At 42.7% G+C, this 18,164-nt stretch overlaps 1 protein-coding gene across 9 annotated transcripts in view; it reads right to left on the bottom strand.

Moving 5' to 3' along the window:
• The window catches only part of LOC128893105 (polypyrimidine tract-binding protein 2), a 265,695-nt gene that overhangs the window by 80,435 nt on the left and 167,096 nt on the right, over positions 1-18,164 (bottom strand). For all 9 annotated transcript variants that reach the window (XM_054153910.1, XM_054153911.1, XM_054153909.1 and 6 more), the window contains one exon: positions 4,260-4,364. In XM_054153910.1, the coding sequence (XP_054009885.1) occupies positions 4,260-4,310 (51 nt within the window). In that variant the 5' untranslated portion in view covers positions 4,311-4,364. The remainder of the gene's footprint in view (positions 1-4,259; positions 4,365-18,164) is intronic.

The following is an 18,164-nucleotide window of genomic DNA, read 5'->3' on the forward strand; positions in this document are numbered from 1 at the left end:
CGAGAGATGTCTGCCCCAAAGTCCGAAAAGGGAAGAATTCGCTTCGAATCGCATGATTTTCTTCCAGAAGAGACCTCGTGCCCTGTCCCTACTCTTTGCTCGGAAAAAAATCATGTCCGGCTGAGATTTCTTTGACATTTTTCATGCCTTCGAAATCCTCTGCTTTAAATTTCATTTAACACGTTGATTGCCAGGCTAATACTCTTGAAAATTTCTACCGTGTTTAAGTTTTGTTTACAGAATACTGGAAACTGTATGATCAAACATTTATTGTGGTATTTATTTTTGCGTCGTTATCGAAATTCAAGAATTTTATTAAAATTCATTTTCTTTGACGCTTAACTTTCGGTATCAATTTTTTGAGTTATTCAGTGAACGCTCAGTTATGCTCAGCAGGCGTTTCGGAATTTATAAGCCAATCGTCTGTTTCTATCGCTGTAATTTATCAGGGATGATTTATCGAAGTGGAGAATATGACGAGCTCGGTGGACCTCGGTTAAAACTCGCGTCCCTAATTAATTAACAGGCTCCAAGGAGGGACAGGGAATTCCATGGAAGAGGAAGCGGCTAGTGTGCTGAAAGAATTCTGAAACGTCGAAAATCGCGAAATTGGGATTATCCACACGGAGGACGACTGGCATCCGGCATTCCGATGCAGTCGGAGAGAAACATTCCATTGCGAAATACGTCGGGCATGCCAAGCAGAAGTTTTGGTCAGGTTTTAGAAGTCTCCATAGGTGATCCGTCTCCCCATGCATATTCTGATATGAAAATTCCTGCTAGAACCCAGCAAAACAATTGCCTCGGGCACATCACTGATCCAGGAAAATGTAGAATTTAGGTAGATAGAAAAAGATTAAAATGTTTCACTGTCGAATAAAACTTTTGCTTCGTTCCCAATTGTCCAGAGTTACGTAAATGTTGTTTGGAGCCAATAAAGAATTCAATTATTGAATTCATGTATTGTTATTTGAAGGTACAATAGCAACAATGTATACATTCGCTAATTGGATTTTATGTATTGACTTCGATTGAAACATAATATTCAAGAGTTTATATTTCAATGAATTTTGTGGTAACGTTACTCTTGCCTAGAATAACAGATTTTTTTGTGAAAAATCGCAACGCGGCCGCCATTGGTGGATAATGGGACGGAACGAAGTAGAAAATGGCACATCAAAAAGAACTGGGACAAAGGAACCCGTTGTCCACCTAATAAAGCAAAGTGCAAAACAGCACTCACGATATTAGGGGTGGTTCTTGTGTCTGTCCATCGATTCGCCACCCTCTTCTATCATCGACCGTCTTTGCTGGATAGCTTTGGCAAATCATAAAATTACTATAATCTGGGGATTGTTCATTTCTTTAAATATCCATGATGATTTCATTTCAAGTATTCCAAATGCGGCGCCGCACTGGTTCGATATTTATTTGTACTTTAACGAATATTTCCCAGTAGATTTAGGATGGACAGGCTTTAATTCATGTTTTAAAGCGCGATCGTTAATCAATTTAAAGTAAAAGGGAGGCCGCGGATTGGATTAAAAGTCCCGATTAAAAGGGTTGCCTCGAGCTTTTCGGAAATATGAAGCTCGCCTAACTCGATTCGTTTTCGGACCGAGTTCCCTTCCAGGAATTATTATGCCGTGGATAATAAATACAGGCTCAGTAGTATTGGACGGCCATAGTCAGACCACCTAAGGGGTATACGCTGTCCAATGAACTTCGACACACTTTTAACTCACTTTCCACAGAGACGGACCTATCCTACGTCTGTTTTTCATGTTTACTATTTTATATAGTTATACTAGAATTTATCAATTTAATCATTCGGATAAGTATGGTATTAAAGTTGAATTGGATAGCTAACGGTAACGACTGGACGACCAGAGTCGATTAGGAAGCAGAAACAGAGCCCATTCGCGCGCAGACATCCCTGTATCAATCACTCCCTCGTTCCGATATCATTTGGGGAGCCGAAAGGCAGCCAAGGGACCGGCGTCGTCGCGGATTCATAGGATATTCGAACCGGAAGAGGGTGGTTAGTCCTGAGAGACTTTCCAAGGAGGAGAACAAACCTTCCAGCGAATCCAGACCGATTGATATCAAGACGAAAGGCCCCGAAGGCACGGCAAACGCGATGGCGCTGGTGGTTCTTACCCACCCTCTGGAAGCTTCATTCAACCTAGAGGATGCGACGAGTCGAAGCTTCTACGAGCTCTCAGACATTCCTTTACCGAGACATCCACGGGACGTCCTAACATTTTCCCCATTGCACGTCTTCGACAAGGTAAAAATTTGACGCTATCTAGACATCACTTCGTCGTGTTTTATGCTGCAAACATCTACATCTGGAGAGTCTGGTAGAGTAAAATTACCAGTAGACCGGACTAACCTCTTGATACAAACTCTTCCGAAATATCCCGCGTACGAAAAGAACACTACGACGTACGGAGGACGATTAAAAAAAGCTACGAAATACGCAGACAATACGACTGTCAAAAAAGGAGTTCGTGGAGTAAATTCTGGTCGTTTCCACGTGGCAGATTTTCCCCGAATTTCCCTGGCTTGCTGTTACGAGTCAGCGCGGCTCAAATTTCAAGCCCACGAGGCCGTTTCGCGCTTTTTTTCGTGACGCGCCAGCTACGCGGAAAAGTAGAGCGTGTACCTTTTCAAAGTAAAAGCTGAGAACGTACGTAGGCGGCTTTGTTACCGAATCCCTCGTTGCATGTCCCCCATTTTCCGAACGTGCGACCGCATTAACGATCCGCGACGATCCTGCACTTGCAACGCATTATGCACTTTGTTGCGCGCCAAGTTCTGACAAACGCTACGCGCGAACGTCATTAGCGATTCCGCGAGGGTTCCGTTCGGAACACCGTCTCCAGGGGTCGTTATTAGAATCGGTTCAGGCTGCGTCCAATCTTCTCAGACTGTGCCTGCATTCGTCTGTCATTTGCGAACGCGTTCTCGAGATTTCTTTGTTTTATTTGTCTACGTTGTGTAGCAACTGGTTCTCGAGACGAGTGTCTCGCTACGAGGATCCTCCTGAAACGATGAATGCAACTCTGGCCTCAAGTTAAGTTAATTCTGAAGCAAACAAGCCTTAAATCAATGAACTCCCCAGTATTCCAGCCCAGCGGAAGACTGTTACATTACATAGTAGCCAAAATGATAATTTAAAAAAATAACTGTTTCTTTAGTAAAGAGCTTCTGCGTAGGAAAAATCAAAAACCTTTCGACGTGACGGGACTTACGAGGTCCATTCTGTTTTCCATATAGCTAGGAAAATGATTAACGAGGCTACGTGGGTGCAAGTTCTGATGCACCCGGCGCACGTGCAGCCGGTGGCGGAGACGTGCATCATCCGCAGCTTACGAACGCACAGCTGCATCTATTGTGCGCTTAAACTTCCGACATTTTTTCAGCGATCGTTCCTCCACGCGATAGGCAGCAACGTGACACGTGACCGACAATAATAAATATTGAACGTTGTTGAGATTCGAAATGGCCAGCCAACGGTCAATCCCTTTCTCTGCCCTGAAAAACGCATTTGTTTTCCATCCGAAACGCCTGGGAATTTACGAAGGGACGATATACATACGTGCGCGTTCCGAACTAAAATGGCGACAATTTGGTCGCATGCCATGCAGACTGGGCCATTTCGATAGAAATGCCTAAATATCCTTTCAAATGGATGTATACAATTAATTCCTGCGTCTATTATATTTTTTTTTTTTTTTAATCCCTGAGTCTTCTTAATGCTTTTAATTCAGCCTCCTAGTTCAGTCACCAAATTTTTCGGGTCCAAACCCCCTTAACAGACGCAAAGGATTTACGGAGCAGAGGAAGAATGACGCTGCTAGCGGAATCATTTTTCACAAGAGTTGTTCTCTTTGATCCAGCGTATGCCGTGTCCTATTGACGAATTTTTCTGCCGATCGTGGAAGATCAAGTGGGTCAGAGAACGAAGCTTCCGTTCCAGCTACAAAACAGCCCGATTCGATTTCAATGAATCAAGCTAGGTCAACACGACCGTATCTCCCTGAAAGATGGCTTATCGCAGAGATGGTTGACATTTTTACCTGGACTCAAATTTCTAATAACAAATCAAAGATAAACAGCATCTGATCCGTCATTTGTTTGATAAAAATTAGACTTGGAATTATAAAACCTGAATTACTAGATCTTGAATGAGATAGTTTACTGATTTTAAATCGCTACTATGTAAATTATGAAAGACTGTTTCTCTGACTTACCTTCTTGGCGTCATTGTTGTTGTCGGCCGCGTGATGTGGTTGTGGACTCATTGCAGCACCATTGCTGACTGCTCCGCTCTGCGACAGAAGCTCGTCGCTACCCCTCTGCAACAAAAAACAGGGGAACTGAGTTCGAGTGAAAATTTTGAGGATGTCAACATTAAAACGACAAAATTCATCTTTGATACCTAATAGTTACTGAAAGAAAAATAAGCGACCCAATACCTTTCCGCCCCTAGTACAGAGAACCTACACCGCGTCTCTCGAGTAACTTTGAGGATACACCTGATCCACGTAGCTTATTAAAATCCTCCGAGTCCGTAAACGCGTTTAATTCTCGATTCCCTAAGCGAGAGCCACGAGTACCGCGAATCCCTCGCTGAATCGCAGTCTGCTAAGAGGGTGGCTACATACCTCAAAGGAGACAGCGATAAACTGGAACCAGAGGAGGATCTCGATTCGATTCCATGCACCTACTCTCAGTCCCTGCTAACCTTCAGACAGATTCACGCGAGGAACGAATCTAGCTGCGGGTTCTTAGCGAAGAAGCTTTCCTGTATTTATTAGTGCTAGCAAGCACCGTTCATCAGAAACCTCTTTGTCCTTAGATTAGTTTAACCTGCGTTAAACCTGCGGTGGGTTCGTAGCGAAAAAGATTTATCGAAGCAATTGGATACAGTTTAGCGGAAACCTCTTTGGCCCTGGGCTAGGTCTACATCTGACACATTATCTGGTCGCGTCGTTCAATCTGCCTGGGGAATCTCAAGGAAGATCTTTCAAGGAAGAAAATACGGGAGGATAATTCATAACCGTTGGCGTACGGGGAATCCTGGTAGCCACGTCATCCGTCGGAGAGACAGAATGGCAGATCAAAGAGTCCCGCAGGATCATGCTCCGATCTCCTGCGTTTAGGTAAGAAAAGACAGCAACGCTGAAAGGCAAACGCAAAGGGATGCTCCTTCCCTTTGAAGGATATTTATGGCGAGTCGAAATTCTTCGCTGGTATTTGACTGTGACTGATGAGAACTCCTGGCGATTCGTATGAAAAACGTATCCTGTTCCATCTTTGAAATTTCGAACGGCAACAGAACATGCAAGTTCCAATAAAAGTTGGAAAAATGTGCCAGACTGACTGTATTTCTCGCGCGAAATCTGCTCTCTCACCTGCACCACGAAAGTAATCAAAAAACCAAATTGATGGGGTACCCGCCATCTGGAATTTGTAAAGCAAAGGGTCTTTTTCTGCGCCCTTCACTAGAATCTTACCGTGCGTTTCACGTGTCCCCGCACAATTGTCTGACAATCGTCTGGCCAGATGTCTGGAGTCCCCCGGATCGCACACAAGGGGTTCACTCGGTTGACAAACCAATTTCACGTCCGAGTTGCAAGGCGATCCGATGAGTTTCCGTGTAGCAAGGCGACACGCTAGCCCAAAGGGGTCTGCTTCTGCTATTTGCCTCAGGATTCGCACGACTCGCATTAATTGCAAGGTAAACAACGCTCGACGACAATTCGGTCGCTTGACAAGTTGCTCGAGGAAAGGGGTAACTGGGACATTTGGAGACGTTTAGGAGACTCCGAGACGACCACCATGCTTCGGGCCAATGTTGTTCGGTAAATTAAACAACGCAACCTTGATAACATACCTCGTTATCAAGGTTGTCGAATATTACTGCGTGCAAACAGGGTAAACCATAACGTTTAGCTCCGAGCTATTGAACTAAACGACCGAGCTAATGGAAACGTTTATTCCATGGTTGGTGTGGGAAATACAATTAATAATTTGAGGACCATCTATTGGTTGGACCTCTGATTCATCTCTGACCTCACCGCATAAACTGTTCTTCGTTATTATTAAACGTATAGTGCTGTGAATAATTAAAAAATCATTCAGATTTCTGAATATTTCATAAGTCAAAGAAATCATTTATCCAACTGCTGTGCGAAGAAAGAGACTTCTCACTCGAATAAACGAGCATTTAATTCAAACAAATCCGTGGATTGATACGAACGATCCATGTTATCAGGGAATTCGGTTAGAATCTCTCGAGTGAAGGTAAGCGAGCAGCGTTGGCTAAGGATCAGTACAGAGCTGGCAACAAAAGACTGCTGATCGATTCCATGGAAATCTCGCCTGGGTAAAATCCAGACAAGATGATGGATCGTCGTTTCAGGTTCATCCAAACAGCGGCCAACTACAGGCAGGTGATCGTAGATCCGTGAAAGTACTCCTCTGTGAAATCTTTTAGAAGCCTATCGAGCTTGGGGGAGGATTCGAGTATCGGTGAGGCTATACACACGACCCGCTGAAATAATATTAGCTCGAGATAGCCCACGTGATAAGACGGCAGAAGAGAAGCTTCGCAACGCGAAGGTGGTTATCGTCTTCTAAGATGGATGGCTCGAGGTGGATGCGTGTCGTTCCACCAGACAGAGACCTTAACGTTCCTAGTTTCCAAACATTGGAGAACGAACACTTTTGGATTTCAATTTTCATTTCAAGAATTACAAAATGATAAAACTGAAACAATTCCTGGGACAAAGGATTGAGAATTCTCTTTAATTTACCAGCGAGGCTTATCGAGTCTATAATCGAATTCTTTTCAGCGTTATAGCGACCCGTGTTATTTTTACGAGACTCGATTCAATCCTCTGGTTCTCATATCAATCAACAATAAACTGTCCCAAAGTATCAACCCTTCGGTTTACGATAGACCGCCCTAACAAAAACTGCGCTATCCTTGATCCCTGTCAATCAGGATCCCAGGAAAAAAGGTGAAGGGTTGGTACTATTCTCAGGAGTAAATGGATCATGATCCAAGTCGCGAAACGACCTTCGCGTCTCGATATACGTGATTCAGTTAGCAGTGAATCAGTTCAATGATCTGTCTTATCTTTAGTGGATAATCACGCACTCCATCACCCTAAAAGGAAGAAAATGTCAAGTTTTCATAGTTGTTGTTATTTAAAATTAATTTGAAACTCGTTTACTATTTTACTCGTTACTACTAGGAGCAAAGAAATTTTGTGATACCAATTTTGGAGTCTGCAAAAATCAATTGTGATTGAACGGACAAAAAGAAGCAAGTACGATGGTAGAACGAGCTGGCTGGAGGATCCCTGAATGAACCAGCGAGGCAGATAACCGAATGAGGCCAGAAGATTTGTGTCACGCTGTCGTGATTTTCATCGAGCCCCTTCTCCATGGCAAATGACGCGGAAAGAGGGCAGAAATTAAAGCCGCTTGTTAGGGTGAAACGCTTCGACCGATCGTCGGGCTTCGGAGCCACTGAGCCGCGAATGGACGGCGAGCGAGATTCGATATTCGAGACACAAAGAAGAAAGTAGATCGCGTCTGCCTTTCGCGATTCCTGCTGGCCATATTAAATTGGATGAAGTTAAAAAAGAGACGAATTTCCTCCCATCCTTGTCTCTCGTTTCAACAATTTCGAGGACATTAATTGAAGGCGCCTTCAAAGAAATCGAAAAGATCACGAGTGGGTCTGGTTTCTTTTTCTGCGAAGACATAATTGTCCCCCATGTAGCGTTTTTTTCGCCAGGAATTGAAGATGGAAAAGTTTGCTCAAGTGTTTTTGCGTTGCAACTTCATTAGAACTGTAGTGGTCTTGGGAATTCTCAAACTCCGATCCTAACTCTAACCTTAAGTTTCTTACTCCTTACCTTCCACTCTAAACTCTAGGACGCTCGCTAAACTCTCTATGACGTTCAATATCCAAACTTCCCTCACAGAATCTGGATACTTCCACTTTATTTATAATCATAAAAACGTTTCATATCCATCTCTAAAATTGACACAGGTTTATTAAAAAGCCCCGATGTGTAAACATTTAGAATGACGAAAACCCAAGAATATAACCATTTTAAAGAAGTTCTATGCGTAGTAGTCCTTTGCAACCTTTTCCAAGTTTCAATTAGTCGGAAAATAATGAATAACCGAAAATTTAATTAAATGTTGCATACAATTTCACATTGAAAGAACAAAACATACTCTACATTATCTACCTCGCCATTGTACGTAGAATACTCTGTGAAATACATATTCCTTGAAATTCTACAAACCAATTATCGTTCGACAACCCTTCAGTAGAATCTATTGTTACAATTTTTTCATTTAATTTGGAACAAAGTTAAACACAGAAATTCGAGTACACCAATAAATGAAGTTTTCATTCCCTTTTACGTAATTTACTTCGCAACATCAAACTGTTAGTTTACGATATAATAGGACGAACAAACAAAAGCATTTCTACTACAGTTTCCAATTAAACAACTGCTGTTATATATATTATTTTTAAAGGTCATTATTTCCAGAAATACTGGGATTAATTTTGCGAATAGCAATAGCATTATCCCGAGTAAAATGTAGAAGTAGCGATAAAAAAATTAATTGACTTCAGTGTGGTTGTATTACCCTTCTTTGTCGCCATTCGCGCCAGTGAGCAGCATTAAAAAGGAGGGAAAATGGAAACGAAAAGAAGGGTGAGCGCTTCATTTGCGCCCCGATTTTCCTGTGATTCAGTTTCAGCAACAAAGCTACCAACGACGCGTCGCCGGAGCACAAAGTGAGTTTGTCAGTTTTTTCCTCTTTCAAAAAAATAAAAAAAAAAAAAAATTATTTGAAAGAGACGCACAGAGAGGGACTAAAGTACTGCAACGCGAAAAAAGAAAACTGAAACAGACACTTTTTCGCGCGTATCGTTATGCGAGTAGACACGCTGCTCTCCCTCTAGTCATGCGAAAATCCCTCCACGAGTTGAATTAGTATTAGTATTTTTGGAAACACGATATTTTAGTTGCGACGGGGGTGAAAGTACAATTTTGTGCATGAAAGAATTGAAATTGATGTGAAAAAGTGAAGTCGGAATAGAAATAATCTACTTAATGATTATTGAGTTCATTTTCATCGGCAAATCCTCGTCAATCCATTGTCAATAAATACATAAATATGCAGTACGAGTATAAAATTTGCTGAAAATAAGTTGGTTACATAAATCCAGTATGAAAATTCCAACCGAGTTGCTGCATTTCATCAGTAGAATTCAGAGACACGTTTGAGACTCCTAGGACTGCGTCATCAAACAAAAACGTGCAAATTCAATTCCAGCGGGGCGAAGTCGCAGGAAATTTATTTCGAAAGTCTCCCCGTAGCTGGCAGCAAACAGAGGAAAGAAGAACGCGTCGACCCTTGCGCCGGCAATCTCGTTTCGAGTAACTCCTGCCAGCAATCGCATTTAATTTCACGAAAAGCGGATATTCAAATATCGAGGAAGCACTCGACGCCGTCACACGCAAACAGACAATGTGTTTGCTCGGCCTCGCGGACTTTTTTCCCGAGCTGGCTGCTTCGCGAAAACTTGCTCCGACCCGCCCCGTTCCCACCCCTTCAAACTTCTTTCTTACGGGGTTAAGACATTCGACTTCATGAATTTCAAAGCGACGCTGTTGCGGCTCCTAGAAGATACTAAGACCTTCCTCTTCTAAGGATAATCTCGCGACTCCTCGCTCAGGAGTATTAGGTGTAGAAATTCATCTCTGTACCTCTATAAAGCAAATTTATTTATGTATAAAGAGGAACTATATAGCGTATATCTACCGAATTATGTAGAAGTGGAGAAAATAGATGATCAAAATTAGTAATTAAGTCTGGAGAATAAACGATATCCTTTTCCCCATGAATAAATGGTAAGTTTATTTTCGAAAAGCACAGAATTAACTTCTGCTCTAAAGAGTATCAAGCACTCGACTAGAAGCAAACTGGTATACTCTCTGAGAGAGACTTTATCTCGTCTCAGGTAGTCTCCCATAAAGCAACCTCCGATGAACAAGCTGAATACCAGCGCAAGATAATTAATTCCTTCTCGAAAAAAGTCTTCGTTGGCAATATTCGATAACAATTGCCAGGATTCCCTGTAACGGTCGACGGAATCTGAATGATTCGTTCAACTCCCTGAATGTCATCGGGGAACAAACCCCAGCCCTGAAAGAAAACATTGCCGCCCCAAATCACAGTAACGATGTTCAATTATAAATTTCCAGCTTGTTTAGAATCTTTCAGTGAAACGGAGGGCCAAGAAGCCTCGCTGGAACCAGGGAACGTCGAACCGAATCGATAGACCCGGCAACAAACGAGCCGCTCAAACGCAGAACTCTCGTTTGACGCCCGTGGGATCCGCGCTAATTAATTCGCTTGAGATCAACGCTGGTCGCTCCGGAGGCATCCGGATCGCCCTAGAGGATCCGCGAAACGCCGCTCCAGAGACTTTCCACGATTGTCTCGATGCCTGCTCGAAGGATCTCTCGGATTAACGAGGCTTTCCATCCACATTCGCATCGATGTTGTCGGTGGTCTCGATTCCCGCAAACTGTTCGCGGTCTTGTCAGCTTCGAGTCAACCTAACGGACTGGATTATAATTGCTTTACACCGCGTTACATCCGGAAACTCCTTGCGTTTCCTGTGCCGGCGCCACGGAACTTCATCGAGCTAGGTAGTGGAGCTGTCATCGATAAACGTTGTTGATGTTGGGTGAAGATGAAGCTCGGGGATTTTGCAGAGCTACCAAGGCGGTTGGAACTGATTTTATACAAGACTAACTCTTCGTCATTGGTAAAATTCTCGTACTTAGAAGAAATTAAGATCACGTACGCTGTCGACTTGTTTTCTTTGTCACTGGTCCCTCTTGCTCTTAGCTAAGCGAAAGGCAGTGATGCAACCTTTAAGAGCGAACCGACGACGTCAGACAGTAAAGGGATTATTTTACAACGTCGTTCGACCTCGCAGGATGCACAAGACGCGACACGGGCGGCCAATCGGCTCCTCTCAGCAGTTTTATCGTTCACTTTGAAGTGCACAGGCTTTCATCGTGTCTCCACTTTCTTCCTTTCATTGCTCCTTTCCAGCTTCCGGCTTTGTTAACTTCTCCCGGGAAGAGCCATCTTTATGATCGTGAAAATTCCCCTGCAGAGTTTTGATTTTTTTTTTTTTTTTTTTTTTTTCTAAATACGACGGAAGGTGCGTCCGTTTCGCTGCGTTGCCTCTTTCGTGACCCTCTCACGGAAAAGCAGGAGAAATTGTCTTGACGTTGTGCAGGGTAAAATAGAAAAAATAATACTTGAACTCAACCGTGGGTGGACAGATTTTTCAATAAAATATTGAAGCACATTTTAATCGGGAATTATCAACTCAAAATTACGTTGTACCTCAAAGAGTTAAGAGACCAAGTGAGTTTCAGCCACGACAAACTCAGCTTTCCAACTTGTCTGCTTCAGGTCCAATCGTGGTTCGATTACCAATTTATTCTTTCACTCGAATAAGTTCCAAGAGAACATACCCGAAAGACTCGGGGCAATTACAGTGTTCTCGATTCCTTTTAAAATACAACAAACACAAAGTGCCAGTAGCACTGAAACTCTTCAGGACTCGGCTAGAATTGCAGTGAATTTATTGAGAGACTGGAAATAAAAAGAGAAACGGGAAGGAAGTCTTAACAATTGAAGCTTCGAACTGACTACAAAAAGTATCGAAGAGTGCTTCTGATGACCAAGAACGGACAATGTGGTTCTATTATACTGCTATAAACTGGATACAATTTCGATTTTGCTACGCTGAAGGATCCACTTTATTATTCCACTGCGGAAAGACCGATGAAAACGGTCCCGAAGGAAGGCTCAAATGGGAAATTTAGTCAGTCGAATGCGATTAAGGTCGACCATGGTGCAGATGAAATTTAAAGCATCCTGTTTCTTGCTATCCCTTTGAAATATCAGCCCATAAGGAAGGACTACCATCGACGCATACGTCGATACCAACATTGTGTTCTCAAAGTTTCTTGAAATTATCCTGATAGCAGGAGACTCAATTATCTCAATGAATTTTCACTCGTGCTTCCGATAACAATTGAGATCCTGCAATAGTCGCTACTACTATCGATAAAGAAACAATTTTCATCGAAAACTGTTACATATTTCTCGGGAGTAGTCCACTACCATCCCCCTGAATGCATCGCGCTCCCCAGGGTCCAGTGAAGAACGGAAGGCAAATCGAAAAGGAAGTAAAACGAGCACGGAAACGGCGCTTCTCCGAAATACCGATCAACTTTATGTCCGTTCATAATTCTTCGCCATCTGCGTCATTCTCGTATCGATGCAATGGTGCATAATACACGTATAACGTCTGACCAATGATCGAAACGATCTCTGGGGATCGAAGCCTGCCCCGCGTGAAAATTTACACCAGGCAATTCGTTCAAAACCTGTCATCCCTTTTTACGGTTCGTTTTTCCAAGAGCCGAATTCCTTACCCTCGTCGGACACCATTTCTGACTGCTGGGAAGTCGAACCCAATAAACTTAGGTGCTATTTTGGACATTTACTGTAGGCCAATATAAACTTGTTTAAGCCTACTGTCCATTGTAGTATATACAATCAATTATAAAAATTATCTTTCGATACAAAGCACTTAATTTCTCAAATAATAAATGTCACACACCTCGTAAAACACATTGTATTGTAAATGGTTTGTATTACTCACAGAACCCCTTAAATTTGTCGACATTGATTTACCTCGGCATTTCTAACCGACCGGTACACATAAAAATAACAAAGGAAATTGGTTCGAGTTATCAGCGCCAAATTCTTCCACCAGGTTGGAGGATTCCATCTTTTCCTTTAATATCTCCGAAAGACGTAACAGCGCCAGTTTCCCAGAAATTTTCCTTGGCTGGTCCCAGAACAATTTCATGGAACCTGATCGGTCGCAAATGGCCGAGTTTCGCGGCCACGATATTCCAGAGTCGATCGACGGTAAAATCGAGCCATTGAAGGCTGGCCAGGGGACATTTTTCTCCGCCACATAATGGCAATTATATTGGTAGGAACGATCGAGGCTATTCCGGAAGCGGAAGGGACGTTCCCCGATTGTCCGGAAGCCGTCGAAGATTGCGCGTTTCTGCCGATTTTCGTGCGCCTCCTCGACCAGAAAACTACCCCTCGCAACCCTCGATTCGTTTCATGTGGGAACTACGCTGGTGTGGACAATTTTAGATCGTACACGGTTTATTTCTGTTCACTTCGGTTGGAATGATTTCATGTTTACCCATCCGATACCAAACAATTAGTTTCTTCAAATTATTTTTCATCTTCTGTAGATTTGTATCGAGAGATACTTAATTAAAAAATAATTTTCACAGGGTCACCAACATTTCTCAATTTGAATGAAATACTGACATCCACCACCGAAAAATAATGCAAGTTGGAAGTTTGGCATAAAAATAAGGAGCTGTATTTGCCTAATCGCCGAATCGATTAAAGAAGCCCCGCGGAAGATACATCAAAGACACTCCGTGGACAGTTGAACACGGGGATGGTGAAAGATTCAGCGAACGGATAAGTGGAGGTGAAAGAGAGTGAGAGGGTGGCGAAAACGGTGGTGTAAAGGAAAGAGCCGAGGCGTGGCGCGTGTAAACTTTTTGATAACACTTGAAAATTGCTTTCGAAAATAGAATAACAATCCAATTTCAAGGTAGTCGCGGTGGTTCACTGAAGCTGCCGGGTCAGAAGGGGATAGAAAGTCAAAAAGGGGATGCAAAAATAGGCGTACTACGAACGCAACCACTGCATACAGCTTTTTCTTTATTTATTTGCGAGCGAGGGAGAAAAAGCGATAGATGGTACTGTAACAAAATTTTGCACGAGTTATACGTGATGATTTCACAGCTTTTCAGTCCAAACAATTAGGCTATACGTTAATAGTCAACTTCGAAATGTTTTCTTTTTAAATATTTGAGTTACACAACGACAGAACTTTTTTCAAAGATCATTATTAAGTAATTACGTAAAAGCGAATTCACGCTTGTTATTTCGAAGTTAAATATTTCCAACAAGAAACGATTGTTTCAATAAATTCCACCCAGCAACTCGGAAGGTATCCGATGCACGTCGAGCATGCAACCTTTGTTGTCGAGCGGATCTTTCTGTGAGTCGAAATTGAAAATAAGGGAGAAGATGAAACGGGGAGCATTTCTGAAATCCTGGAAGAACCGTCGGCAGTGCACTTTGAAAAATATGTCGGTATTTTCTGTTCGCTGGAACTCTAAATACGAGGAACGCGCGAGTGCTTTCAGTTTTCCCAGGGTGAGAATAGATCAACACGGACGGGAGAGAGAGAAAGGGGTAAAATTAAATTCGAAAGACTCTGAGCTGTCCAACGCAGCCATTACCGTAATTGGTTTGTTATATATTTATTAAAAGTAGCGTTGCCCGTTATACGGAAGGATAAGCGCAAGTAATATTTTCTAATGGCACCGAGTAACAAAACATATTGTTTCTTTATATAACGAAGCACTAAAACTATACGTCACACTAATGCGCTACTTCTTTCAATTATCTTCAAATACCTGGATGTGCGAATACTTGTTTGGTCCACTGTGGTCGCGCTAAAATTGATTTTGTCAACATTTTCTTGACGACGAATTCTAGACGTATTTCCTCATCGGAGACGAGACTTTAGCCACTCCCGGGACTACATGCCGCGACTAGGCGACTGAAAGTTTAATTAATCCATGACGTTACGTCGGACGTAAAGCGATATTCGTGTACACGAATTAAAGGAGGAATTCATGAGCGTCACTCAAACGATAAGTGACAGTCGAGCAACGCGGGTGAAATTTATGTAAGGATGGAGTAAAACGTCACCCGTCCATTAATCCTAGTGCATGATCATAATGAGATGATTTAACGACTTAGCCGTGTGCCGTTTAACCGTTCGAGAGGTACCTAATTCTATGAACTGAGACACTTAGATGTGTTGTCTATCGGATGCCTGAGAAAGCTGAGGAATCGCAGCATCGGTATGCAAAATGAAAGGTACCATCGTCACTCGGTAAATGATACTGACCTTTTCTCACCGTGGAAGTTGGACAGGTTTCGCTTAAGAAGATTAAAATGTTTTAATCGTTATAAACGAACAATCATTCAAAATTAATTCTAGTGCCATCTGGTATGCATTTTACATTTTACTTTTCAGAATATAAATACACGAGAGTCTACTGCTACTCATCCTTCTAGAGTATTAAAGACGAAACCGTCCTTAGGTCAATGAAATCTGGGTTGCCATCGATCCTATCAAAAATGTATGTAGAACAAGAAAGCTTCCAAAATTACTTTGCAACGACTTCGGTTCTAGTAAAATTCAAACAATGGTTAGCTTCGGGATATTTCAACGAAAATCGTGTTATTAATTCCCGAGTTTAGAAATTGAAACGTTGGCAGTGTTTCCGCAGCCTCGTCAGTCATGTCCAAGTATCATAAAGGATGGTAGTAGCTATCATCATCGTAGAATGACAGCCAGAAGACATTATCGCGTAACGACACTCGAAACTGTGTACGACAATTAAACCTTGTGTACATGCAGGGGCTAAAGTGGCGAGCCTTGGAAGAGTAAACGCTCTACTCGTCCTCTGAACTAGCTATAATTACTTAACGAGGCGATAGCGACGTCTTCTCGTCGTAATATCGAAAGTGTCTTCATCGTAGTTCCTTTTGAAAATGTTTTCCTTCAGCGAAGAGGAAACATCGGGACTGGTAATATTCAAAATTAAATTTGAACAACCTGGATTTCAAAATGAAAAGTCCGCCAAGACCATGGCATACGTCCTCGATGCTTAAATTGTCGCCGTGAATTCACTTATACTTTCAAATTCATAATAGTAAACGTTCATCAATTTAAACGCAGCAATCAACCTTGGCCAATGGGGTAGATGGAGAAAAGAAAAGAATTGAAGTAGTTTGCGGAGTAAATGAAGTCTGTAAGAAGCATGTAATCTCAGCAGTGACGCGTAATCCCACGCAGGACGATTGGCGAGGGAAGATAGACCCAGAAAGCAGAGATACAACGATCCGAACCTAGTATCCTGATAGGCAAGACGTCAAATAAACCGATTGCAGGGGCTAGTTAGCCCACAAACCTTAAAGAACCCACAAGTTACTCTATTTCCTTGGTTCAAGTAGTCCAGCAACCCTCCTGGTGTCCCTGGGGCGACGGATGAGCTAAGTAATTTCATTCGAAGAAGGAAAACTCCAATTTCTTTCCTTTTTCTATCCTCCTGCCATACGATACCTCTTTTCTCGCATCTCGTTTCATCAGTCAATTCCTCTTTCCTGCTCGGTCCTCTTTCTGGCACAAGATTTTTATCTGTGCAGCACTGGTTCGTTCTTTTGCCTCTAGTTTCTTATCATTCAGAACTCCGGATCTCTTTTTTCGTGCCTGTCTCCATCTTGATATTTGCTTTTCCAACATCTTTTTCCCTTATTCGATCCTCCTTCGAGAACTGTGTTATTTAAGCATTTTCTAAAATAGGAAATGCATCAAGTAACGATTGGGTTGATCCTAATTCCTCCAAGAGTGATTAAAAACTGTGATCGACGACGTCATTGTCCTTTCATGGCGCAAGCTTCCCACAAAGAGCGCTCTTGTAAACGTGTAGAGGGAAATTCGCGGTCCAGTTAAGCCTTTCTCTCCCCGCTGGCTTAAGGGGACAATTAAGAGACAATTAAAACATTTCTTTTGCGGTGAAGACGTTCGCCGTAACCATAAGTGCCACTCGGCGGCGAGTTAATTGGCAAGGTTCAGTGGCTGCGATATCCTATGTCCTAATTGTCTGTCCAAAAGCGTGCGGAAAGGAAACATTTCTTCTTCGTAAGTCGGCGTTTTGTTCGAACAGAACTTTCATTGTTTGAGAAAACTGGAAACTGGTTTTGCGTGTTTCTAGAGCAAAATTCCGAGCATGAAGCTATTGTTATAGTTGAAAAGCTATAACCAAAAAGGAAATACCTGTCTATTGGTATTATTTTCAGTCTCGAGAAGAGCTATCGGTCGGCGTAAAGACGTATGGGCGTCGAGTGACGCGTAAATCAAATTCCACTGGCTGCGCTACGTTGTTTGCCAACACAAACGTGAAAATACTACGATATAAATACGCAGAATAAAATATAGCGAAGAATGACACCCCGTTACGGAGTTTCCGTTCCCGTGGGCGCCATTTCCAATGGTCCAGCCCGTCAGCCGCTATTTTTCCTGTAAATTGAATCAGCGACCCCCTCCCTATGCTCTCTACCATTTTGCCATTGACGACTATTGGATTTTAATTCGATATTTACCCCCACCCCGTCTTCTGTGGTCATTTTTCAACATAGATTTGCGAAATCTTGTTTTGAATCTTCAACCAAGGGAGGATCACGAGCGAAGTCACAAGGATTTTTTAATTTGAACAATTTTTTTTTTTTTTTATTTTGGGATAGTTGCATTTGTCGTTGCAACTAAAACGAAAAATCCCGAGGCCTAAAATTCCTGGTCTAGCTCGATGAGACCGTCGATCTGAACCGACATAGACAATAACGAAAGAAAGAAAACGGCGAGCCTCTCGATATCGGGGCACATCGAAAAACAATTGGAGCTTGCCATCGATTTCTCTAGAGCTTCGTTAAACAATTTTCCATGGAAAATTCGCGATGGTGCAGACCATCTCCCATTGGTGATCGAGCAGTCAACCAAAGGAGCCGAATGGACGGTTAATTGCGTCGCAAAAAGTTCATGCTTGGCCTCGAAAAGGACTGGGAAATAACGTTGCCTTGAAAAACTCGCCGACACTTCGCCAGGCTAACTTGATTTACCAAATTTCCATATTTATACGGCCCACCTCCCAACCCCTAGCTCCCCGACCATCTAGAATACACACTACCTGTCACCCTCACCCAGCCACCCACCCTGTTACTCTTTCTCGCGCGGTCACCCCTTTCGCCAGCTGAAAACGCTCGAGGGCTAGAAAAACAGAGTTGGGAGAAAATTCCCTCTCGTCCATGATTAATTTAAACGCCCAGGGACTATGACG

This window comes from Hylaeus anthracinus, unplaced genomic scaffold, assembly GCF_026225885.1.
Source record: "Hylaeus anthracinus isolate JK02 unplaced genomic scaffold, UHH_iyHylAnth1.0_haploid 2, whole genome shotgun sequence".
Lineage (NCBI taxonomy): Eukaryota > Metazoa > Arthropoda > Insecta > Hymenoptera > Colletidae > Hylaeus > Hylaeus anthracinus.